The sequence below is a fragment of the Cavia porcellus genome, unplaced genomic scaffold (assembly GCF_034190915.1).
Source record: "Cavia porcellus strain 051 isolate PalLab524CR breed Dunkin Hartley unplaced genomic scaffold, mCavPor4.1 scaffold_11, whole genome shotgun sequence".
NCBI classification, from domain to species: domain Eukaryota; kingdom Metazoa; phylum Chordata; class Mammalia; order Rodentia; family Caviidae; genus Cavia; species Cavia porcellus.
The window spans coordinates 59,476,296-59,503,244 of NW_026947494.1; the positions used below are offsets into that span (position 1 = coordinate 59,476,296).

The 26,949-nt window shown below is 45.7% G+C and overlaps 1 protein-coding gene across 1 annotated transcript in view; it reads right to left on the reverse strand.

Moving 5' to 3' along the window:
- Positions 1-2,491: 2,491 nt before the first annotated feature.
- Positions 2,492-26,949, reverse strand: part of Znf366 (zinc finger protein 366) — a 64,836-nt gene continuing 40,378 nt past the window's right edge. Inside the window, exons 2-5 of the mRNA XM_003461604.5 lie at positions 22,618-23,993; positions 19,149-19,340; positions 9,278-9,452; positions 2,492-6,371 (exon numbers count right to left, since the gene is read on the reverse strand). Coding sequence (XP_003461652.1) covers positions 5,761-6,371; positions 9,278-9,452; positions 19,149-19,340; positions 22,618-23,979 — 2,340 coding nt within the window. The 5' untranslated portion in view covers positions 23,980-23,993 and the 3' untranslated portion in view covers positions 2,492-5,760. The remainder of the gene's footprint in view (positions 6,372-9,277; positions 9,453-19,148; positions 19,341-22,617; positions 23,994-26,949) is intronic.

A 26,949-nucleotide genomic window follows, 5' to 3' on the forward strand; every position in this document is an offset into this window, starting at 1 on the left:
GGGGTTCTAGTCCCTTCCATTTATTTTCTGAGTTCCTAACTCTAGATCCATTTTTCTTCCTTTTTGCCATTTCTTCCCAGTATCTGTGTCTGAGAAACTATTGCCTTCTTCATTCTTGACTTTTTACTACTTCACCGTTACCTAGATCAAAACCAAGAGAAAGGCAGTTTGATCCTACATACCCACCTAGTGCATTATTTAGCAAGTCTGCTCTATTGCTAACAAATTAACAAGTGGGGTATTACGACAGCTGTGAGAATCTACTTGATCCTGTTAGTCACTGTATGAGGAGATGAACTTTACATCAAGTGGTGTTTTGATTTGTAATTAGAAAAATAGCCATATTGTTATTAAGAACTGCCTTGACTATAACGGAAAGTGGGCTCCCCAAATGGACTTCGGTCCACTCACTTTGAAATTTTTTGCTGCCTTCCTAGTCCGGTTCCAAGCTCTGTCTCACAGAATGTTAACATCACCTCTTAACTTGTCTCCCAGTAACACTCTGGCCTCCTTTTAACCCTGTACTCTACAGTGTAGCCAAAATGAGCTTTCAAAAATAGGAATCTCATTTTTCCACTTCTTTGCTTTCTTTAAAAACTTTTCTTATTGAATATATGTAATGACTGCTTTATTTTTGGGAAATCAGTACATATGTTTTGCTGACTATCCATGTCAGGCTCATATTGCGTGGTGTCCCTCTCTTGCCATGTCCTGCCACACTGACTTCTCTACTTAGCCAGGCTCTTTTATACCACCAGGACCCAGAGTGCGCCTCCTGTGTCCCATGGCCCCCTCTTTCTATCCTTCACTTCTCAAACTCAGTGTCATTTACTGAGAGAGGTCATTGGTCACCATTTCAATTAAAGCACATTCACTCTCCAACACAGAGGTACATGGACAGATCTATGAAAGCAAACACAAAGTATGGGAAAATCCTCAAATCATACATTAATAACCATCTTGGAAGACACATTAAGTTGGCAGACAAAATGACCTTGCCAGTAGACTTCATTTAGTCTGTGTCAATAGACTAAACTATATAACAGCTACTATAACAAAGAACACATGAATGAAGTAGTCCCAGCAGGAGAGATGGAGGTTACACATAGGCCCGACAGCATGACCTGAATTTACCAGGCTTGTGTATCTGCACCATAGCTGAGGAGTCTACATGCAACATGAGAACTGGTGCTGACCTTCCAATATGACACCATTGCTCAAGAACAGCAATTGGTCAGTTAGTGCAAGGCTGACTGCCTGAGCTCCCGTCATCGTGCAGGGTTAGTCATTCATTGTCACAGGAATAGACACACATTCTGGGTATAAGTTTGCCTTTGCTGCTTGGGAGAACTTAGCCACTAGTACCGCACAAGGGTTGGGGTTTTGAAATGCTTACTCTACTAGTACAGAATTAAACATAACATTGTATCAAACCATGGGGTACCTTTACAGTAAGTGAGGTGCAGAGTAGGGGGCCAAAAGATAGGTCCTCTCACAGATGGGCAATTAGCTTCTTGGAGTAAATACTCTGTCAGGGTGGGGTGCCAACTGCCAGGGCATGCATAGGATCGTGGACTTTCATATAGTGCTAAGTCTTCACTAGGAAGGGCCCAAGCGTGGAAATAAGACCTATCACTCTCAGTGACACACAGGGGGGTGACATTGTACTTCCTACCTCTGTAACTCTGAATTCTTCAGGCCTATAAACACTTATCCTCAAAAAAAAAAAAAGTACACTTTCACACAGGAACATAAAAAAAGTATCATTAAATTACAAGCTGCTGCTGCCACCTGGGCACTTTTGTTCTGTGTCACCAAAGATTCGCACACAAGAGAAGAGGTGCCATCTTGGTCCGAGAAACTGATGGGGCCATTGGGAGGAAGAAGGGCTGTTCCTGCACGATGGCTTGGGAGAATACGGTGGACCTCAGAGAGCGATGTGGGCTCCTTTGTACCTTTCCTACCACCTGTGATTGTAAATGAAAGGCGCAGCAAGTCCAGTCTGCAAAAGGCTCACGCCCTCGTGGGTTTGGGCTACTGTGATAAAATACCATAGACTGAGTAATTTAAAGCACAAGCATTTGGTTGTCACGGTTCTGAAGGCTCGGGAGTCTGAGATCCAGATGCAGGCAGACTTGGTGTCTGCTGTGAGTTCATCTCCTGGCTTCCACACAGCTATATTATCCTGTGGCAGAGAGATAAAGCGGTGGTGGAGTAGAGAAAGACAGACGGGGATGGGGTGGGGAGAGAGGATATCTCTTCTTACAAAGAATGGATTTTTCTGAATAGGAAGAGGATGACTAAGATGTCACTTGCCTGCAGATGGGCCGAAGTTCATTGATCTTTCCTGAAGTGCTGAGGAGGGCAGACTCTAGCACCCTTTTCTCCCTGGGGCTGAGGAGCTACCACTGGCACAGTGAGATGTTGGAGTGAGACGCTGATGACAGTTCTCCTTTGCAAAATTTCAGGTACTTGTAAATAATAAACTCAGTTTTTTTTAAAATATGTCTTTATTTGCTTAAATTAACAAAACATAGGTTACAACATGTTACTTTCAGTAAACTGCCTTTTCACCAAAGCACAAAGTAATATTCACAACTTGATTTGCTATACACTTGGAGTTTTAGTTTTTAAATAGCAAGCCAGAATTCTGTACAAAAACCAACATTTGGTGTAATGTTGTCCAAAATAAGCAAAAGATTTTAAAATATTAGTTCTGTTACATTTTGTTCCAGTAACACAAGGATCGTAATTCAAAACATGATGTTAGTATTTTGTGAAATGCCTTCAGGGTTTAATAAATATACTATGCACACTGAATTTTTCATGTGGTTAATCATATACCAATAGAGCAGTTGTTTTTTTGGGTTTATGAAAGGTTAGCTTCAGTCTCATGACCAGTGGGGAGTCAAATTTTTAAAAAGAGAGAATGAAAGAGGAATTGAAAGGCAACAAGAGAGCTGATTATAGGCCTAAATATAAAGGGTAAAAGAAAAGTATGCCACACAGCTTGTGGATTGGTTGGTCCTAAGTGACAGTGGTCAAAGCCTGGAAAGCATTTCGTCCTGACTCCTTTTCAGTTTCACAGCATCATGAAGATGATGGCATTGGATACTGATAACCTGGATGACTGCGCCTCTGTTCCCTAGTGGTGGCCCCAGTGGGTCCTTCTTCAGGCTTCCATTTGGGATAATCAACCTCTCAAGCAAGGCTGGAAGTCCTCCCACACAAGGTGTTCACATAATTTACTACTCAAATCTGGGATACTTTGGAGAATGAAGGACATACTATTGTTAATAACCCTGAGACCACAAGAATAAACAAGGGCAGTTTCAGACCAACACTGGGTTAGTTAGTTAATGTACAAAACCATTGGTTTTATACATTTATCGTTGGTTCCCAGAAGATCAGCGCTATCTCAGCCCTCAGGTTAGAGCTCATTAAGTCTCTCATGTTCAAGAGTTAAAAAACTAAACTAAGGCTTTGAGGTACACTCAACAATAAAATTTTGAATATTTTCCCTAGACATATTCTCTCTCTCCAAATGAAAATCTACTGAGAATGCTAACACACAAAACAGGCAAAATAAGCCACTTTGAGTGGAGCAGGCATGAGAGGTGAGTGCCCCTGCAACAGTTCTGCAGGAGCCTATTAGGAACCTCTGCCCCTCAAAATACAACTTGAAAACTACCATTTTGGACTTCACTCTCTCCAACTCAACATTACTGGTTCCTCAAACACTCCTGTAAGATTTATGTTGACTGGAAAAGACTAGCACTTACTGCCCACTCTGTTTCTGGCTCCTATTCCATCCAGAAGCAACAGGAAGTCCTCAGCAATGTGGTCAGGCATAGCATATGGCAGGTCAGGTACAGCCACAGTAGGTCCTCCATGTCCTCTCCATCGTCTCTGAAGATGCTCTGACCTCAAGACAGAGGTGGCAGGAGGAAGTCTAAGAAGCTATAGCACTTCGTGGTGGCCCTGATGCTGAAAGCCAGGATGTTAGGATGGTGTCGGGAGAAGTGGTCAGGGACTGCCAAAGCACACCAGTGTGAGGTGCGGTGGGGTGAGGTGGGATGGATGAAGAGCACTGAGGTTGAGAGAAAAAGCCAGCATCTGGCCAATGGAAATGGGCCAGAGCTTCCAAAGAAACGTCCTGGGAAGTGTGGGAGGAGGAAAAGCAAAGCACTCGGCAGTTTCCTGCTCTGTGAGGAGGAGCTGAAATCCTCACCAAAAGGCAGGATTTATATAAATGCAGACACAGTCCTGTTGGGTGTCACTGTCTCATCTGTATCTCTCACAGCCTCATCTGTATCTCTTTATTCAGGGCCAGGCCTGAGTGAGGCCATCTGCAGGGCCCATCATGGATCCAGTGTGTGGGCAGGAAGAGTGAGTCCACACAGGGCCAGTTAAGCATCTTTCAGCATATGAAACAGTCATGAACATCTCCAGCGTCGGGTTCTAGTACGCAAACCAGGAGTCTATGTTGCAGGGGGGGTGGTTCCCTCATGAGGCTTGTAGAGGACAGGTGTGCAGGGCTGAGTCTGCAGATGATTGCTGGTCTCCTGTCCTCTACCTCAGGCCTCAGAGTCACTATGAAGCCAGAAGCACAAGTATTTCTGGAGTCCCTGAGAAGGTGTCCCAAGAGATTAAAAACATGAGTAGGTACATTTCAGTCTGGTGAATCTTTCTCAATCCTGGCTGCATGTATCACAGTGGGCAATTTAGAAACTACCAGAGCAGGGGCCTCCTGCTTTAAGTCAGAATCTTGGGGGCCTGAAATTGGTAGTTTGGGAAAGGCTCTCTTGGATGATGCTAATGTGTAGTCAGCATTGAGCACACAGTGCAAGTCTCCAGCATAGCGATTATCTGGCCATTATTCTGACAGCCCAAATAGTAAGAACATGTTTCAGGGATAATTCCTCCCTCATCCCTGAGCTCCAGCTTTACCAGTGACAGCTCCCTCTGCAGCTGCCCTCTGAGGCAGGGGGCCTTAGAGGAAGGCAGCAGCGGTCCCCAGGAGGGGCCTCTGCTAAGGACACAAGACATTAGTCTGAGGAGCCGGGCTCCTACGCATAGCCCAGTCATCCATGAATATGCTCCAAACACCCCACTAGTGAAGGGAGCTGACACAGAATAGAGAGACCCATGCAGGAATCTAAGTGCTGGGATTCCCTCTTAGTGAAAACTGTTCATCATCTTAGATTTCAGGTTACATCTGCAGCAGCTACTTGGAATGTCCTTTTCAACAGCTAGCCCTTCTGTCACTTTTGCAGCATTTGTGCTTATGCAATTAAGGCTATTTTTAGATGTACAACTAGTAATATTTTCATTTAACTGGAAAAATATAACTTTCATGAATTCAACTAAATAGTTATTAAGAAAGTAACATGTCAAGCACCATCATTTTACAACTAGAAAGAAATTTACCATGTATTGCATATTAGTGAAAGGAAAATAGAATTTCTAAAAGCACCTCAAGGTCAGTTATGATTAGATATAGAGAAGAATATGCAGTTTACTACATGAGAGATGCATGAAGTAACACCAAAGACCCTGTGCGTGTGCGTTAAGTCTGAAGGGCCCAAGGAACAGCCTGAGAAGCATTTAATTAACCAGAGCAGCCCTTGCTCATTTAACCCGAGTCACTTGGAAAGCTGGGCGCCCCTTGCCAGTCCCCAGCAGACAGCAGTTCATGCAGAAAGCTCTATTTGCATCGCCTAGCTCTCATCTCCCAACTGTAATTTTAACACTGTCCACTTAGATACCCAAAAGCACTGCTTGTTTTTCCATTTTCCTCTCCAGTAATTCTTTTAAACTCTCATCTCTGTGTTTAAAGTATAAGTAATCAGAAAAAGAGGGGCCCCGCCGGGCACTCTGAAGAACCCTGAGGCTGAGGTGCTCCTCCCTGCCGGCCCCCTGGGTCCCCTGTCTCTGCTGGCAGGCTTCCCCGTAGGGGTCCTTGCTCCGATCCTCTCGCTCTTCTTTGATCACATCCTTTTCCTTTTCCTCCTCTTTTTCCTCCTCCTTTTCCTCCCCCTCCTCGCCCACTTCCTCCCGCCCCTGGAGGGTCTGCTCAGGCTTGGTGGACAGATCTCGGGGCACACAGAGCTGCTGGCTCTGGAGGGCCATGCCGGGGCTGTAGGGCTCCGCTTCACAGAAGCTCTCCTCCTCCTCTTCCTCTTCCTCCTCTTCTTCCTCCTCTTCCTCTTCCTCATGGCAGGGGCTGCCCCGGGCGCTCTCCCCATCTGACTGGAACACCGGCCCCTTAGCCCCACGCTTCTTTGAGAGGTCAAAAGGTTCCTCCTGCTGCTCCAAACTCCTCAGGACTCCTGTGGTCTGCACCAGGGCCATTCTGCCCCTTCCCAAACCTGTGAGAGCAGAGCGAGAATTCAGGAACCCAGGAAAACATCGTATGGACGGAGGTGGGAGAGGAGCCTAGGACTTCTCAAGTGGCCAGATTGTATACCCCAAACACAGGTAATTCCCAGCAGGGAGGTGGATGCGGGCAGCTGGTCAGTGTCTAAATCCACATACTTGCTCCTTTGAAGGCGAATTTGGCAACATGCACTAGAAGCTTTAAAAAGAAGCTTTCCCTTAGCAATGATACAACTGAGAATTTACATGATGCAAATCAGGCAGGAGCACAGAATGTATGTGAAAGGATGCTCATGGCCACATTTTTTTATTATAGTGGAGCTCTGAGAACAATTTGGTATTTGTCAGTTAACACAACAGTTCAACTACACAGTGAGGTACGCATAGATGCAGAGGTGACACAACAATCGACTAATGATAGGAAGATGTACTCTCCGTAGATATGATGTATCTGTATATTTACATGCATTATATATAAACATATAGCAGACCCAATTCTATCTTTCTCAAAAACTGGCTAGAATATTATGATGGTTAAGCTTAACTGGGTCCATTTGATTGGCTTAGGAGCTGCCTAGAGATTAATGGAGCCCATTTCTGGGTGTGTGTCGGTGGGTCGTGACAGTGTGACCTTGGGGACTGCATCTGGTCCCTGTGTGTCCTCTCTGACCTCTTCCTCTGCTCTTCTTCCTGGTTTGCATGGACTAACCAGCTTTGCTCTGCCACATTCTTCCTCCATTATGTTCCTACACTGAAGTCAGGAGACTGCGGACTGAATCCTCTGCAAATGTGAGCTGAGCCAATTAAACCTCCCCTCCTTTAAATTTTAGGTGGCAGATATTGTGTTCCAGTGACAGGAAAGCCAACTAATACAAGAGATGGATGCCAAAATCTCAAAATGGATTAGTCTTCAGTGGTTGTTACATTTTCTCTTCATTTCTCATTTTTTACAGTAAGAAAAGAAAATAATCAGCAGTAACAGATATATTCATCTTGAAATAAAGAGGTTCCACTAGGACCTGAGGAGGGCACTTTAAGATCGTGGCCGAGAGGGTACAGGGTTCCAAGCAGCTTCCAAAGCCCCTGCATCTGACTACAAGTGCCTCCATGCTGGGCACAGGGCTCTGAGAGGGTCTTACTTTCGGTTGCAGTTTGGGGGCCTCTACCAATGGGTTTGCAGGGCTGACAGACATGAGATAGCTTTATTTCATCCCACTGTTAAGTCTGCTGCCTGTGATAAGTCAACAGGCTCTGAGGACAGAAGCCAAGACTTTGAAGAGGAAAAGAAGGCACAGAGAGGTCTCAGGCACAGGTGTTCTGAGTGGGAGCACTCCAAGGAAGGACAGGGCCCCTGAGGACCAACTGCCTCCTTTAGGACATCCTCAGGCCCTGCAGCTGTCTGTCTTTGCCTCCTGCCCCACAGGTGGAACAAAGTTCACTGCCTCTGGAAAAATCTAGGTGCAACTTGGCAAGCTGCTCAGGTAACTAGAAATTCAATGAATAATTCTGGAGGAACACTGTTCAGGGAAAAAAAAAACTTGCTTTTGTTTTTTAACCAGGATTTTTCAAGGCTTGTGCACAAACTCCAGCCTGATGATTCCAGTTCCCTGTCAGCCAGGAGTCATCATAAACCCAGTGGGTATTGTGAAAAACCTGAAAGCTATGATTATTTTGTTTCACGCTGTGTGTGCAGGCATAAACCTCATTTATGAATCTGTACACTGATTTCACTACCTTTGTAAGCAGCACATACAAACAAGTTGCCCCTGGTTTTTGGCTGGAGTAGTGAGCACCAGCTTGATTCAGCAATCCTTGAGGTGGGATCTCAGTTCTGCCTTCGGACTTGCAGTCTGACGTCAAATAGCTTACGTAACACCTCCAGGAGCTGGGTTCCTCTATGAAAATAATGGTCTCTTTTTTGGGTTTGTGGAGGTTACCAGTAATGCTCCTCATGTCTGGCTCCATGCTTTGACCAATAATGATGGTGGTCACAAAGCACTTCAGATGATTTTGTCTTCACTGTCTTATGTGTCCATACACAGACCTCCTGGAGGGCAAAGATGACCTCATTCTCTCCAGCTTATCACTGAATGCAGCTCACTGCACTGGGCAGAGATGTGTCCTATCAAAGGACTGGTTAGTTAGGTGATGAGTGGGGAAGCCTGATAATCAGCAGGTCTGGAACATAAGCTTTTCACCGCAAACGTTCCTGGGGCCGTGAAGACAAAAGAGGGCAAGAATACTTCAAGTTCAAGTCTTCACTCAGAGCAGGGAGACATAAAGCCCTGCTCTGTGCAGAAGCTGACAGGCAGGAAAGTTGTCCTTGTGTGAATAAGAACGGGGGACATAGGCTGCTATAAGCACACGTATGCTGACAGCAGCGTGAAGACTTGTTTTTAAAAAGGAAATAAAAACCACTTTAGCAGCAATGTGAAAAGCTGCTATAATAAATATTGAGTCACAATGGTGTGCATTCAAATCCTGGCTCTGCTACCTTTCAGTTGAGTCATTTTGGGCAAATTAATCTCTTAAAGCTTTGGTTTTCTCATTTATAAAACAGAAATTGTAAGTGTTCCTTCATCTGGGAGTGGCTATGATGATTTAAGGAGTCAAAGCACCTGGTGCAGAATCTAAAACAAAGAAACCAATACTGGTGCCAACCGGCATCACCATCATCTTCCAAATTTACTCTCTCTGAGTTTCTTTAACTTAAAGTCTTCAGACCGCATTACATTTTTTTAGTAACATTTAAAATCTACTCCTCTACTCCACTGAGGTCCTAAAAATTACACTCTTGTTTTTGATGAGTGACCCCCAAAGTAACATCCCATAAAACCAAATTCCACTCCTGAGTGCTGCCCACCGAGCCTGGAAGCAGGAGCTTCCCAGGATGCGCTACCTTGAGCGTGAAGGCCCCGCTCCATCACTCCGTGCTTGACCTTCATGTGGCGCGTCAGGTTTCCCTTCAGGGTGAACTTGCTCGGGCAGTAGAGGCACTTGAAGGGTTTGCTGTCTGAGTGCAGGTGCATGTGGCCCATCAGATTGTGCATCCGGTTGAATTCCTTCCCACATAGCTGTCGGAGACAGAAGTGAGGACAGCACAGTCACCTTGCCAAGGACACTGGGCACAAAGTACAGGGGCCACACCCATTTCTACTCTGTGAGGACTGGCATTTCAAACTGCTTCCAAGGAACACATCCCTCCGGAAGTCAGGAAGAGGTTGTTGCGTCCTGCCCAGCCTGAGAGGTGGCAGGGGAGGCACAGATGTATGAGATAGGGATTGGTGATGTCCTGAGATCTTTAAACACTGGATAAAAATTGAAAAGTTTCTTTGGAATGTAACCTTTGGAAAGGAGGAAAGCTGATCCGAAAACAGTTTCTGGAACTGATTCTCTTTATTAATATGGTTATTTTTGATATTTGATTTTTATAGAGTGTTTACAATATGGAAGGCAAGGCATTGTTTTAAGTCTGCCAAGGAATAGCTTAATTTTCACAACAATCTCATGAGACAAAGGGTATGGCCACACCCATCTTACAGACAGGGAAACTGAGGGCTTAAGTTGCTCTGCCAACTCCACAGCCAGTGAGCACCAAAGCTGGGGCAGGAATTCAGGCCACTGGATACTAGGGGTGACCACCACTCTGTACTGGATTCTCTTGAAAGATCTTTTCTGTTAGACTGTGTCAAGCAACGCATTGCTAAATTTTATATTGCTGATCATTGGAATGAATTAGAATTCATTCTAAAAGAAACAGCTAAGGAGATGATGTATCTCTTCTCTATGCAGAGATTTAAAGACATGAGAATACTATCTCAGGAATACACAGAAGTCATTTATTCTCTTATTTTTTGTAATTTCTCTTCACTTCCTTCCAACTACTGCTTCGATGTGTGACAGACCAGAGCAGTGGTTCTCACACTGGTTCCACAAGAGCAGAGCTTCTTTAAAAGGCACTCTGTGGATTCTAGACTGAATTTTTACTCATGAAAGTAACGTATTCTTTGGGGTTGTGACAGCTGAGCTGCTCTGAAGGAATGGACAGACTGAAGAAACAATGATTCCTTGAGGTTGGGCTGAGAGGATGCTGGTGACTGAGAGGCTGCCTCCCGGGGCTGGCACATGTTCCGCAGATAATCTAGAGATGGGTTATGAGTGATTGGTTCTGTACTTCTGAATAATCCGTAGCTGGAGATTTTAAGTTGTCACTCTGTTTTGCTTCCATACAGTGAATGGAGCCTCCGGGGTGGGGCTGCAGGTTCAGCACCAAGAACACCACAGTCATTTGAAAATGGCACCCCCCAGAAAGAAAGGAAAATGGGGAGGGGCTTGTTCTATTTCACCTTCCTCAAGAGAAGCAATATGTAGGATACTTTTTTTTTATTCTGAACCGAGAGTTATTTAAGACAGCAATCTGTGTCAGTTTTTCATGTGTATAAAAGTTTTGATAGTTATATTTATCAGCTTAGTATGTCCATTTCTTTATTATGGCTAACAAAACAAAAGCTTTGACCCTAGAAGGTACACATTAGAGATTTGACATTTCCAGTGCTGGGTCATTTTTTAAAAAGTATACTTCTTTGAGTTTGTGGAATGGCTCCTGATTATTTGGAGAGATGTTGCTGGTTGCACTTGCTTGAGTGTGACCAGTACCTACCTGATACAGTATTTGTTTAAACTGTTCTCACCAGCAGAGTGCAACAGCCTTAAAGGCTGTGTCCTCCTTAATATAATATCCCTTGCCTAGCTGATGCACCATGGGCTCTCAGTGAGAACCTGCTGAGGGCAGTGGTGGAGCTCACTGCAGCAAAAAGAAGACAGAGGAAAAATCCCCAAGTGGGGACTCACAGGGATGTTGGGGGAGAAGAGCTGGAGGCTGAAAGAGCAAACTGCACAAGTCCAGGCATGGATGGGGCCTCCAGGCCAGGCAGACATCATTAAAAGGAAAGGATGAGTGCCTTCTGAACTTGCTCTTGGGATGGGAGTATTCATCCTTTGGTGAGTTTGTGGTTGCTGAGGTATGAAAAGCTGGACTACCCTGAGAGGATTTTGTGAAGAATGTAGAATTTTAGCCTAGTCTCAAAGACTGTTAGAATGTCATGTTTTGACAAAAGGATAAAGTTTCAGCACGTACCCCTACCCCTCTTTTGAGACAGTCTCACTATGTAATTCAGGCTGGCCTTGAACTCACTATGTAGCCAAAACCAGCCTTGAACTGTCAGTGATCCTCCTGCCTCCCTTCAGGAGTGTTGGAATCCAGAAGGCATGTGCTACTTCATCAATTATTTTTAGACATTTGTGTCAACCTCACATCACTGGCAAATAACTGCCACTGTCGTGACAATGATCTATGATGTGCCTGTCTTATCGACTGGGACTGAGTGAAGGACAGACCTTGAGAATCAGTCTGAGGTCTAACCTATCACCTTCCCTGCCTAAAACTCCATACACCACAATGGCTACCTCTACACATGTCCTAGGTAATTCTTCAGCCTTTTTCTGTATTTTTATACTCTATTTTTTCTGGCTCAATTTCTTTAGTGCTGAAATTCTTGAAACATTTTAGTAATACGGTACATGATGACATTATGTCTTTCAGATGATAGTGTCAAGACCTATAGCCTTGGGAAAAGGCCATTGTGGGACATGACTGTTTGGCTATATTATCTTGCTATGGTTGATAATGTAAATTGATTTTTGTATTTTGCCAAAATTCAATTTTATATGCTAGAGTTATCCTTTGTGATTTATAATAGCTGACAGAGCATTCTCGAGCTCCTGGGGGTGGATCAGTTTAAAAGATGTTTGGGGCCCGGACAGTGTCCCATCTAATTGCTAATGGAAGAGTTGCCACCCTTTCTTTGAAAGCAATCTTAGTATCAAGCACATGGCCCAACCCATACTGCATTTAATGAATATCCAAATCTTTGGCTGAAAGAATAAAACAAGTTGGGAAAAATATCATTACCCTATGCAAAATTCTATAAAGCAGCTATGACCAGTTCTATTACTAGACCTGTACACATTAGCTTGCAAACTAAAATCCTCCCTGGCAGGATGGAGCCAGTTAACTCTGGATCTGGGGCCTCCAGGCCTCCATTCATACCTTAACAGTGGATATTTAGCTTCTTCCTCTCAACCACTGACCCCTCCACAAAGCTCCTTGGTCCTTATCCAGAACATGAGGCTTCATCTCTGTCTCTGGAGATTACCCTCACATAACAATGCACATGCGTGTAAAGATATTTTATGTTGGGCTGCGGATATAACTAAGTACCTGCCTAGCAAGCATGAGGTAGTGAGTTTGATCCTTGATTTAAAAAAAAAAAAAAGATATTTTATGTCCCTGAAATTCAGGGATAAACTTCTCTGACTGTTGGTGTGGATAGGGCAGAGAAAGAGGCTAGGCCAGCTTAATCACAGACCCAGGCCTGAAGTGGTTTGAGATGTAAGCTCAAAGCAGAATCCTTGCAGTCAGGGAGGGGAGTTGTACTGCAAAGAAGAATGGCTGCGAGGGAGCTGAGAAACTTCAGTTTCTTCTCTGGGAGAAAGCAGCCATTTAAGTTAAAGTTCCCTTCAATCATGAGGTGTAAAGCCAAGCGCTTGCCCTGGTCAGGACTTGCAGGATTATCTCCTACAAAGCTGTGCAGAGTTTGAAATAAAGTAGGAGCAGGAAGCTGATGGAGTGGTAAGGACTCAGCTTTCATCTTTTGAAGACAGGGTGGGCCTCAAAGTTCAATTAAAAAGTTCAAAGGCCCTGGGCTCAATCCTCAGTACAGTAGGTTGAGAAGCTGGGAGAAACAGCTCTGTCCACCAGTGCTGCTCATTAAAGAGTTCAAGCAGAAGGTATGTTTAAGTGTATAAGATAGAAAATGATATCACTGAGTTTTATTGGATCATTGAACAGAACTGTTTGCAGTCTCACTGTTGGAATGTCCACTTTACAAGCTTAACTTTGTGACTTGAACAACTATTTCTAAGATGACAATATGTAATCCATTAACTAGTGATTTCCTACTGTTTATTTTTTTTCTGTAAATCTGTATAACTTGTATCCTTTCTCTGCTTTTTTTTTCTCCTTAAATAAAATTAAAAAAAAAAAAGTTCAAGCAGAGAGCATCGTGGCTGAGATGACCATTGGAAAGGTGAAAACTGAGACATCCGAACTATGGTTTAAAAACAGGTTACATGATCACAACAGAGCAGACACACAGGTGACAGTAGTAATTCAGAATGACAGAGAACTTTGTTTCCTGTACGACGATGACAATAATCACAGTATCGTATGAAGGATTTTGGGAGAAACAAATGAGATAATTTATGTAAAGCACTTGGCAAATAGTAAAAGCTCAGTAAATACTAGCTTGCAGTACTATCATTATCTAGTATATGGTGGACTATTTAACGTTCCAGAAACAGAAAGGTTGTTGAAGAAGAGAGTGTTGTCTTTTTCAGCAGATTAACTGGAGGGGATATCAAAGGCAGGACCAAATGAGGAATCCTCCAAGTAAATCCTTGTTGGCTGACTTGGGGCCTAACAAAAATGCAAGCAGTGGTGCTGGCCCAATCTGGGAACTGTGCATGGAAAGAGAAGATTCAACCTAGGTGACAGGATTCAGTGATCCTGCTACCTTGCTCCCCAGTCCTCAGGGGGGCCTGAAACAGCAGACCACCCAGTTTGCTTCAGGCATCCTTCCTTCCGAGGTCCAGGGCCTGCAGGCTCCTCAGGGATGCACAGCCCATGACCCCCCACAGCCACTCTGGCAGCCAGCAGTGACTGTGGAGAGGTTGGCTCTGGGTAGAGACAGGGCAAAGGCAGTGGCAGCCCCCAAGCCAGGGTCAGAGGCCCAGAAACTGAGTATGAAGCACACTGCCTCGCTGCAGACAGCCTGAGGTGAGCTTCAGAGCCAAGATGCCCCAGGAAGCCGGTGTTTTCCTGTTCTGGACGCAAAGGTCAAAGAGCTGCAGCGTGCAGCCAAGGAGAATGGCCTCCCTGAACTGCCCTTCCCTTCCATTCTTCCCCCTCTCTCCTTTAATAAGAAGGGTGTTCCTTTCCTCAAAGGGAGAGAGAGGGAGGGAGGGAGAGAGAGACTGTAAACTGTCCAAAAGGACCGTGAGAAAACAGGAAGCTTTGAAAAGTACAAGAGAAAGCAAGATGAAATCTATTTGCAGGCCGGCCCCTGGGGACATGTGAGGCATTGTTAAGCAGGCAGCTCATACAGCTATATCCTTCCTTCTGCCAGAGGAGGCCTGTGCTGCCAAAGGGCTGCTATCTGGTCACTGCCTTAACCCCCTCTTCGCCAGCCCAGAAAGCCTGACCCCAAGCACTGGACCCCCACAGAGTCCTCCATGTGATTGTCCCTCTGTTGGAGCATCAAAGAACGAAGGAGGAAAGAGAGTCTGTTAGACAGCAGAAGGAAATGGAGACCCTTTTGTGGGAGACCTCACCCCTCATCTAAAGGCTCTGCCCTCTGCTCCAGCCCTCAGCTGCTGATGACCTGGTGATTCATAACTTAAGCAGCTCCCAGCTTTACCCATCTCAAAAGAGAATTTGTCCCGGAAATTCTGGATGCCTGCTTTTCCTGGACAGGTTTTCCAAAGACGGCAGCTGGTTCTTTGCTATTATGGAGTGTGGCTGCTACGGGGATAGTATCCAAATCAACCCCTGCGTGCTTACGCAAAATCTGGGAAGCAAGTTCTGAAATACAACTTGAGTATCCAGGCAGAGGTCTCTGGAAAAACTCCAGGTGGCTGCAAACAGCAAGGTCAGAGAAGCAAGAAGTTCAGAGGCTGAGTCAATAGCAAAAGAGCTCAGAAAGGCGGTGATTTTTTTTTTTTTTTTTAAGAAAAGAAAGAAAGAAAGAAACATAGACTGGAAAACTTTCCTCTCCTCTAATTTTCCATCTTATTGTTAATGCCTAATCCCATAGTTAGAGAACATTGCTGCTTGCTGGAGGGAGCCGTTTCCATTGAACCCAAGGCCAGAGAGAACCATTTCATGTTACAATAGGGAAAGGATTTATATTAGAAGAAAATGTTAAGGGTGAGAATCCCAAGAAATTTGAATCTTACAAAAAAAAAAAAAAAAAATCTCCGTTGGTGCAAGTTCTTGGGTAAAGGAGAGAGAGCTAACCGCTGGGGTGTGGTGGCAGTAAGACCTGCCAAGGACAAGCGTGGGAAGAGAGCAGATGAGTTCTCTGGGCTCGTTCTCCAACACTGCTATGAGTGCGGCCAGCCAGCCATTTGTCTCCGATGGCCTTGATATGCAGAGCAATGAGCAATTGGCCTCCATCCCTCTGTCTGCTTCCAAACCCCAAAACCTTCACAGAGGGCCAGATTTCCAAGAACCTAGCACAACAGCTGTGGAAGACCAGGTCCATGACACCATCTGGAGCTGGCCCACTCCCAAAATGTTTAAAAACACTGAAAGCCTGTTGAATAATCTGTGAACTCAGACGCGCTCTAAAAGTCTTTTGACATGAAAAAGAGTGGTGGTTCAGTACGGACACCCAACAAAGTGACGCTTGGCAGGGCTTTGAGAATATTTCCCAGGGGTTTGTACTTTTGAGGATGATCAGTCCAATTCCTGTGCCAGGCCACCTCCCAGTGGGAAATGTTGCAATGTCAAAGCTGGAGAGGAATCGCCTGGCAGTTCATTTCTGGCACTTTGCAGGAGACAGGGAGCTATGTACCCAGGTGACTGACACCCATCATTGTTTCAGAGATGTAAAAGAATAGAGAAAGTTCACCTAAATTCAATAAAAATACCCTCAACTGTCCAATTCTTTCTATCTAATAATATACAACACTCTACCTGGCCTCCTCATCTATGGAATGACCTCCAAAGAGGACGTGGCCATCAGAATTGTCCTTTGCAGATGACCAGTCTGCTTCCTGGGCTGGGAAGTAGAAACCCTGTATGGCTTCAAAGCTGGCCTTCCACTTTGCACTCTCTCATGGGTTCTGCTGCTGTGGACCAGACATCCAGAGCCTAAGCAATCCTCAGGAAGAAGTAAAATAGAGTTTCTGAGCCATCAAACTGACATGGCAACCCTTGGGATGGGGTACGGTGCACTGGGATGGGGTAGAGCAGGAGACAGCTGTCCCTGAAGAGAGGCCTGGCACATCCAGCAAGGGTGGCATCGTTGAGCCCAGGATGCATTCCTTTGTGCAGTTTTTGTGTACTAGAACCACAGAGAATTCTCTAGCTCCTCAGACACTATCTGTCCCAAGAAATCGAGGCCCTTGGGAGTGGAAAACCAGACCCATCTCTTTGCCCTTGAATCTCAAAAGCCCTCACATCAGGAACATTGCCTTCCTGATTGTACCATTCCTGCTGGACCAGAATGGATGAGGTGCAGGTAGGAAGTGGTTGGACTGGATAGATATGAATTTTTTTAGGCAGATAACTTCCTGTGTGTTTTAACATCTTTACTCCAAGAATAGTTGAAAATATATAAACATAATCCATGCTTGAAGCTCAAGAGTAAACACAGCACAGGGAATAAAGAACGGCAAAGACACCCTGATGGCACCTCAGAAGACAGTGAATTTGTGCAGAAGGGAATAGTGATTTGGAAGAAAAGCACTTTGTGGATTCAGTGAAGTGAGAAGGAAATCAAAGAAGTGCCTGAAGAGAGAGAGCAGAATGGCTCTATGGCCAGAGAGGGGCCCTCAGGTATACAGAACAGGGTCTCCACTCAGAAGCGTTCAGAGCTTGATTTGATATTGTGCCCTCACTGACCTGCAATTCTCAATACTGTCTGAACAAGGGGCCTTGCATTTTCATTTCGCACCGGCCCTGAAAATCATGTACCCTGTCCTGCATGCTGCTTCCTCTCCTTTCAGCTTAGCTGACTCAAGATGGACATAAATTGACTTTCAAACCACTGGGAACTTGGAGAAAAAGAAGGGAAACAGAAGTGGGTGGCAGGAAAAGGGCTGGGGGGAGAACCTCCCTCTGCTGCGTCTGGACAATACCCGTACCGTCTAGGGAAGCGCTGGTTCCTGACCCCTCGCCCTGGCCAGGATTGCCAACACAGGAAAGCAGTCAACTTCACAGGGGGTTCCTTCGAGAGGGGGCCGCTCTGCAGAGGAATGAAAGTAGAAACAGCCCTTGGAAGCAGGGGACCCTACTTCAGGGATACGGACCTCCGAGAGCATCATTCACACCCCACGCAACCCACAGTAACAGAGAGAAGGGAAATTTCCATTTCAAACAGGAGAGCGCTACAGATACCTAAATGTGGCATTTCCCCCTGTCCCTTCAGTCTTTCTTTTGCCACTGGAGCGACACTTGCCTGTACAGCCCTTACACTACCCAATCATACGCAAGACTCCCCTTTCTAGAAGTGGAGAAAGAAAAGGTACTGGGGACTGGGGCAGCCTGGGAAGCCTAAGCGCTCTGAGTAACACCAGTCAGTGCTCGGGCTTTACAGATCTCCTGCTCACACATATTCTCAGATGATGAAATAAAGCCAAATTAATCTGACAGAAATTTTAACAAAGACACTCAATTTCTGTGTTCTGTGGCACTTGGAATTAAATGAAAAATACTCTAGAAGACTGCGCTCTTAGCCAGAGCAAGCATTTCTGAGGTGCTTTGGAAGGCAACCTTTAGAATTCCTTTGCTTTATCTCTATTTGTGTAATATTTTGATGTACATGCAATGATTGTACACATTTGTGGGATACATTGTGACATCTGTATCAATCTATACAATGTGTGATGATTAGTCAGGATAATTAGTAAATCTGTTGTCTCCTTTTTCATTTCTTTGTGTCGGGAGCACTCAAAATCTTTTCTTCTGGCTATTTTGAAATATAGATTAAATTTTTGTTAACATTAGTCATTTCACTATTACTCAACATTACAACTTAGTTCTCCTAGCTATATTTTTATACAACACTCAAATCAATATTCTCCTTCCTCCTCTCTTGCGCAGCCTCTGGTAGGCACTGTCATACTTCTACAAGATCAACTTACTTAGCTTCTACATATGAGTTAGACCATGGAGTTCTTTTGTCTTTCCACGCTTGGCTTATTTCACTTAACATAATATCATCTAGGCTCATCCACGATGCCACAAATACCAGTGTTTTACTTTTTATGGCTGAATAATATTCTAATTTTTCTTTATCCATTCATTCTTTGCTAGACATCTAGGCTATCGTGAATGCTGCAGCTGTCATAAGCTGCAACCATCCCATTAATGAGCAGATATTACAGGAAGGGAAACCAGCCTGCCGGGACCCCTTTCATCCTTCCAGGAGGCCTGTCTTCAAGTCAGAAGGTTCAGTCCCAGTGTGAGAAAGGGAGAAAGAGACGTAGAGGAAAGGAAGATTTTGTTGGAAGCTTTTCTGACTCTTCTCTCTGTTCTACTCATTGGCTTGGAAGGAAGACAGGGTCACACCAGGTTTCTCCTCTGCTTGGGGACAGGAGCTCTCCACATTGGCTTCATCCATGACCAGTTCCATTCTCTAATGGGCCTTCCATCTTCAAGGCTTCCCCAACTGCCTGGACACTGATGCCCAGTGACACAAACAAGGTAAGCTGCAATGGACCAGCCAAGGGCTGACATCAACACAGGTGTGCTGGAAAGAGGGGCAGAGGGGCAGCATGGAAGATAGGATTAGAGTTTGCTACACACCTACTCTGAGCCTCATTAGGCCGCTGATGAACCAGAGAGGTTCTCAGGGACTCCTTCTCCCTCGGAAGTGCACATTTCTGAGCATGCGTACAATCCTCAAACCTCCCTTTATGCCCACCTTGCATTTGAAAGGCTTCACGTCAGAGTGGACGATCATGTGTGCCTTGAGCGTCTGTTTCTGCACGAAGCTCTTGTAGCAGAGGTGACACTGGTAGGCACGAATGTTGGTGTGGATCAGCACATGTCTCTTCATGTTGGCCAGCAGAGTGAACTCCCGCCCACAAATACCACACTTGTGCTCCTTCACACCCTGCAGCGAGAAGAGAGTCAAGACTTCGTGGTTAGCAGGAAGCAGGCTTCCATGGAGCTACAGGCTTTGTTTTCCTCTCTGCCACATAACCCACAAAGAGCTCAGTCAAGGTCCAAATGATGTTGTCTTAGCCTTGTTAAATTATTATTTTCTTGAAAAATGTAGATTACATCATCTTTTTTTCCCTTTCTGAACACTGAAGCCTGGCCAGACCATTAGAGAAAAGGAGCTATTGTCCTTGTTATTTCTACTGTAGCCACTGGTAATTCTACAACAGTTTTAAAGGATTAATAGGATTCCAGTAAGATCACTGTGGACTGGCATGCAAAAGGAGTCTATAATCCAGCTTTCACAATAATGAAAACACAAAATCTAAACTGCCATGATCATTTTTCACATAAAAACTGCTACCCCCTTGAGTTCTCATTAACAGACTCAAAAATCCCACAATTTAGCTTTACTTCAGTGGATCACAATTTGGTAATCACCCTCTCCAAAAGGTTCCCGGGCTTCCCCCAAGCCATAGTATGCCATGGTTCTGAAGTCTTCTCTGACTGGACTCTTTCTGATGGGAAAATGTGGCAGGTGACAGCATTATGAATTAGATAACAGGGCAGGAGATTGTCTAGTTTCCTTGGCACCTGTAGAGAAGTGTTTGGGCACCTGAGCACCCATACCCTCAGTTCAGAGCATTTCCAGGGGTACAGCTTGAGTTGAGTATTAGATAAACCTGAGACAACAGTGCTTCCCTGAAAATGCCTGTGCAAGGGATCTTGATCCAGAAAGTCCTCGTTTTCTTTTTTGTTTTGAGCCTGGATCTTGCTATGCTGCCGAAGCTGGTTTCAAACTCATGTGTTCATGTGGTCCTCCTACATCACCCTCCTAAATAGCTGAGATTTTGAGTATATGCCACCATGCCCAGCCAAAATAACTGGTGAAATGGAAGACTTAGATAACCACGGTACTGAAATGATCCTTACAGGATCAATTAGAACAAATTACTAAAAGAACAAGCTTGGAAAAATCTATGTTTCCTGGTTTTCATAGTGGCCTTAGGAGGTGAGAACTCAGTTCAAGCTCAGTTCTGACTGCCTGTATTTTGATTTATTCAATTTTTGACAAGATAAGACAGTATCAATCCTTGGTTTTGATGAGTCCATGGTACTAAAAGGTAGGCAAAGATTTCTGCCCACCTACTTACTGGTTATGAAAACTTATCTAACCAGGTCTTTTCCTAGTATAGACTTCTAAAGATGAAGTGGAGAGGGGGGACCCTTTTTAGCTCACTTTCTTGTCTTTGGAGATGAACATGGGTTCATACAAAAAAGAGTAGGAATCCACTACTTTCAAAAATTAAATTTTAGTGTCTTTTATGAAAACAAATATTTAAATGTATTGCATATTCAATGAGTTTAAAGATATGAAATTGATAAAAATATTTTCTTGACAGGCTTCAAATTTTATTATATGCATCTTTCTTTTCTCCAGATATTCTCTGGGGCCAGGGATATGGCTCAGTGATACATTACTATGTACATACATGAAGCCTTTGATTTGACCCGAGAACAAAAAAAAAATTTCCTCTCCAGGCTTGGCTATGATCTGGTTATCCCAGATCAAGAAGTCACTACATATCACTGCTTTTGGAATTTCTTAGAATTTCGTATCCAAAGTAAGACTCATATATTGGCTGGTGTAAAAGACAAGAGAATAGGAACTGTAACTTTGGAGCTACAAAGCAAGCTGCAAAATTGAGCTGCAAAAGAAGCTGTTGTATCCAATGGGAACAGCAAAAGGGATAGAGAGGGTGCCAAGGGGGTGGTGGGGTGAGAGAGGGAGGGACAATCTTTGTGAGTTAAGTGTTTCGGACTCAGGCCCTGGTATCAGGGGGCTCCCAAGTGCCCATCCCAGGCCTTGGTGTCTGTATCTGCAAGTCAGGGGTCACTCTCAGAGTTGCTAAGAAATGAATGAGGGTCAAATGAGGAGTAAAGCATGTGCATATAGCACGTCTTCAATAAATTCTACTTCTCACTGTTGGCTGACATTTCTCATTACAGTGGTTTGTTTTCCGCTTTAAATGAAACTTATTTCAGGTACCAGGCTATTTCTTCCAGTTTGACTTCATTGTCTATTATCTTACAGAATCTGTATGTTCTAAAATGTACTTTTTGTACTTGGGCAGGAGCCCTTGAAATAAGCAATGGTTCTATTTGTGGCTAAATCTCAATCTACCTTTACTGATGGCTCCTGCGTTTGGCAGGCAACTCCCCTCAGATGGTATGTACAAGTGTCTTTGGTAGGGCAGGGCGGGAGCTGCTGTGCAGTGCCCCAGGGCAGCCCTACATTTCATCTCCGCTGCAGGGCCAGAAAACTCCCTGCGTTGTGTTCTAACAAATGAAGCCAATTGGAGTGGGACAGAAGCATTTTTTTGATTGGATACATTCTTCCATTGTCCTTTAAGAATTAAAAGATGCTGTAATGAGACTTTAGTTTCCTAGAAATCTTTTCTGCCAAGAAAACCACTGAGTCCAAGGTTGAAGGTAGAACTCACTGGGGCAGAACTCTTTCAGTAGCTCAAAGCAGACTCAAGTCAGCTCAGCCAGGGCAAGATCTGAGAATGCCACTAGGGCGTTGTTTAATTCATTCCGAATGACTCCAGGGTATGCTTACAAACATAGCTAAATTTAGACCAAAAAGCCTGAATATCTCCTTGAAGACCTGAGCTTAGGGAAGATAAAACCAAAGCAAACAGAGAAGGATATTTCCTCTTGCCTCCACAGAACCAACCACAGGCCACTGAACACAAGCAGCCAGGACCGCAAGCCTCTGGAACGTGCCCCGTGAACCCAGTGCTGCTCCACTCCAGCCACCTGTGCATGAAGCAGGTCTCGGGGTGGGGCAAGCAAGAAACTGGAGAGGTAGCTGCAAAAGCCCCGGAGAGTTCTCCAAGGCTCTCAGTGGCATATGCCAAGCATGGTGAGAATAGGGTGTGTTGAAATACTCAAATTGGTGGCCAGGGTGAAGTCCCTAGAAACAAGGGATTCTTGGGGGCTAGGCAGCAGCAGCCGTGCAGTAACACCATCCCTCATTTTCTTTTCTGGATATCGGCATTCTTTGCTGCCAGGCCCACCTTACATGGGAGAGGGCTTCCTGACAGCCTATGGCCTCACCATTTGCCAATCCTCTAAGGTAAGGTAAGGTAAGGTAAGGTAAGGTAAGGTAAGGTAAGGGGGCCCTCCTCATTTCCGCCCCGGCACCCTTCCACCCTGCGCAGTACCTTGTGGGTAAGTGAGTGCTGCTTGAGGTGGTGGGGCTGCACGAACTCCATGCCGCACTCGGAGCAGATGTAGGGCCTTATGTCCTTGTGCTTCATCATGTGGTTCTGCAGCTGGCTGGGGTACTGGAAGGTCTTGTCGCACTCGGAGCAGTTGTACTGGACCGGGCCCCGGTGCGTGGTGAGGTGCCTCTTCAGTTGGGCCAGCGTGGGGAAGTCGAGCCCGCACTCCACGCAGATGTTCTCCCGCCCGCTCGCGTGCTTGGCCTCGTGCGCCTTGAGCTCGCTGGGGTAGGCGAAGCCCCGGCCGCACACTCGGCAGTTGTGCGGCTTCACCTCGCTGTGCTGCATCATGTGGCGCTTGAGGTGGCTGGTCTGGGTGAAGGCCTTGTGGCACACCTGGCACTTGTGGGGCCGCGTGCCCTGGTGCGTCAGCATGTGCGTGTGCAGATGGCTGAGCTGCTTGAAAAGCTTCCCGCAGCGGCTGCACGCGTGCGGCTTGATGCCGCTGTGGCCCAGGATGTGGGTCACCAGGTTGTACTTGGAGGTGTAGGACTTCTCACAGGTCGGGCACTGCCAGCGCTTCTGTGCCCCGCCCACGTCCACGTAGTAGCTGTCGTCGATCTGCACGTTCACGTCCACCCTCTCCACCTTCTGCTTGGCCTCCTTGCTCTCTGGGGGCTCTGCCTTGCGGGTCAGCGGAGGCTCCGGCGGCTGCTTGGGCAGGAAGGGGTGCCGGCCGAAGGGGAAGGGCGAGGAGGTGGGCACGAAGAAGGGGAACACCAGGCTCGGGTGCATTTTGGGGTAGAAAGGGTAGGGCGCGGGCAGGAAGGGCGGGGGCGCCGGCTGCGGCCACACAGCGCTGGGCTTGAGGGGCTCCTGCTTGAGGGGCTCCTGCTTGAGGGGCTCCTGCTTAATGGGCTTGCTGGCCAGCGGCTCCAGCGCGCGGTAGAACTGGAAGCCCACGTCGCACAGGTCGATCATCTGCGAGTCACACTTGGGGCGCGGGGGCTGCGGGAAGAGCAGCGGGAGGCTTGCGGGCCCGCGGGCTTTGCTCTCCTGCGAGGGGAGGCCGAGCAGGGCTTCCTCCGCGGCGTGACTGTAGGGCATCTTGGTGGGCATGCTCTTCCGCTTGCGGGACCCGCCTCCTTCGAAGACCCCGGGGAACCCGTCCAGGTGCCCTGTTGGGGGTTCATATCGAAACTGGGAGAACGGCCCTCGGAGGGCTTCAGGAAGGGGGTGTCTCTGGGGTGCCTTCCCTCGGGAAGCCACCGGCTGCAGGCAGTGGGGAAAGCACGGGGTCCTCTTCACAGCCAAGTTGAAACGCGCATCTTCGTCTTTGACCATCTTCATTTCCTTCTGCATCCTTGGCGGTTTTCCTTTAAACAGAAACAAAGTCATTGCTGGTGTTTTTGTTTTGCTTTGCTTTGACGTTTCTTTGCCCATAGGGGTTCTGGTTACCGGTCAATACTAATTTGGGGGAAGACAAGACTTGCTTAATCCTGGTCTTACTGAGGGCTGTTCAGCGCACTTGTGCGCTCTTCCTTCCCGCGCGCGCAGTTCTAGTGTGGAGAGCACTGTCTCCTGCGGAGGCCTCTACCTAGGGCTGAATCTCACTGGGCTCGGAGCGAAGCCAGCTGCAGAACCTCGGCTGCAGGCGAGGGGCTTGTTCGAAAGAAACCTGAGAACTTATCTGGTCCTTGTCCTCATTTAAAATGAGGTCCAAAGACCTAAAGGCAAATCGACACACTCTCCTCACACTGGTACTGCACGGAGAGGTCTACACTTGGGCCTGTTCAATCTGACATGCGATTGCATCTTTTAATGATGAAGGAAGCATGTCTTCTCGGATGGTTTCTTCCATAAGGAAACCGATTTTCACTACTCTGGCTTTATGTGAGCCTCCGCAGAGGAAGATGGAGGTGTTCAAGGTCATGAAGGGGAAGGGAGTATAACGTTGGTCTCAGAACTAATCTTTCTGAGTGACCATTCTGAGCAAGTTGTGCTACCCGGTACCAATGGACAAGACTGATATGATTAGGAAAAACAGGGAAAACTAAGTTATGAAGTCATTTTGACAATGTGTTTGAATATTCAGCCAGATTCAGCTTGACGGGGAAATTCCCAAGATTATGACTCACTAAATCTGCACTTGGGCCTCTGTTTGCCTGTAAATGTCCAAGAGAAAGATAGGTTTTGGTGACTCCTGTGGCAGCTGACTGTGCAGCTAGCTACCTTATCCTGGTGACTAGTCAGGCATGTCAACAAGAACCGGTCAGAAGTCTGGCCCAAGACCACACTCCTTTTCACAGGTCTCCTGGTTGTTTTTCTATTTCCCTCACCTGGACGCTGATAGAATGAACCAGATGCTGTCTACTCAAGTCCTCTGAGTTTACTGGGTTCCATTCCTCAGCAGAGGCTGACACAGAACCAATTAGCATGGCAAGGTGTAACCTAGTGACACTGGAGACAGGGCTGGAACAGGAATTGAGGGCTGGACTGACTCAGGGCTCTGGCAAACCAAACAGGGTGAGGTCCTAGGGTAGAAGGGCCAACAGTTTCCAGTGACTTTTCATAGTTCTTGTGAAACATATGCAGTTTTCAGAATGATCAAAGACATTAGCAAATTGCATTGCATTGCCTTTTTGAGAAAGTTGAGAAATATAACATAATTGAAGCAAAATTGGCATTGTAATATTTGATTACCAAGTGCATCTACAAACAACTGAACTGAGAAGTGAAAATACATGTTCCTATTATATGAGTATTTGGGCATTCCTTTATTTTTTTTGTCTTTTTCATTTTTATTGGTACCAGGGATCAAACTCATGAGCGCACACTTGCAAGGCAGGCGCTTATGCCACTGAGCTAAATCCCCAGCCCCTATTTGGGCATTCTTTAAAGCTGTTCTGTGAACTAATCAAATAAAATAAACTAAAATAATGCTGTTTATTAATACTCTGTATTTATGTGAGATGTTCTCAGTCTGCTGTTCATTCCTTGGGTTTGGGCCTTAGTAATAAAGAGCAAGAGTTTGTGTGCCCAGTAAGTGGGAGGTCCCACTTGTGTCTTGTCTTTACTTCCTCTTAAAAGTCTTACCAAAAATGTGAGGTCATTCCTCACTGCTGCCTTGGGCATTTGTAGGAAGTGAAGAGGGCAGCAGAAGAAGGACAGGCCTTGCTTTACAAGACTGGAAGGCTGTGGCTGGGGAGAGCATAGGAGGAGGACCAGAAGGGCAGAGGCTCTTTGCTTCCTGGGGCTACCAGGTGATCCCTTGGCCTGAGGGGGCAGCAGGTCCTGACTCATACATTCATTTACAGTTACAGAGTCGGGATCTGATCCAAGAATTTGTTGCGTCTATAAAGATAATCAGTTTTCTGACAAGGCTAAGTGTGTTCGGTTGGATAGAAAGCTGTAGATTCTTTCTCTGACATTTCATTTTAGCCTCAGTTGGTTTTATAGCCTCATGAAGCTAGATTACTTTTGCAGAAAAGCCTGCTCAGACTGGAGAAGTCACCCAGGTTGTGAGTATCTGTCACTGTCACGGCTGAGCCCATCCAAAAGCAAACTGGTTCTGCCTTATTCTGATATGATCAAAGGAAACAAGTCCTAGTTCATATTAGGAGTAATGCTCCTAACAGAAAATTAATCCTAAAGGCATGTTTACTTCAGTGTCTACACTTTAATTACCATCAACCCAATAAAACAAGGAAACACTGTTGAACAGAGACGGTATTTTTAAAACGTAATTGGCACAGTCATGTCCCCAGTGCAATGACTTCATCTTAATTTCATAAAATTAATTTTGCCCAGTTTCTGTCTGGCTGTTTTCTCACCCCCAAAATATCCTGCATGCTACGAAAAAAAATCAGTAACACAAAGAGATTTTAAAGAGCTTGGAATCTACCCACTGACATTTGAATAGATCCTTAAAAGTGCCTACATTTCTACAGAAGGATCTTAAGGAGCATTGCCAATCTCAAGGACAGGTCAAGGAAAGGGTCAAGGAAAGAGGTCAAGAAGGCAAGGAAGAGGGAGAAGGAGTTAGAGAAAGAGGGCGATCTGCTTTCTTCTTTGACTTTCTTGGCAAAAAGTCAAGTATAGCTGCTGCTAGTTATTAATACCCATGTCTTTGAGCACCAGGAGAAAAGGCCAAGCCCTAGGGGGCAGAACAATGACAAAGTCAGAAACTACCCATGCTGAGGATGGGAAGCGTTCAAGGGAAGAGCAAGGAAAGGGTATCTTCCTTAGGAGGCAATTTATCTTGAATCAGTCAAGTTAAAAGTCTGTGTGTCTTCAGCAAAAAATATTAATAGACTCCTGGAAAACCTCCAT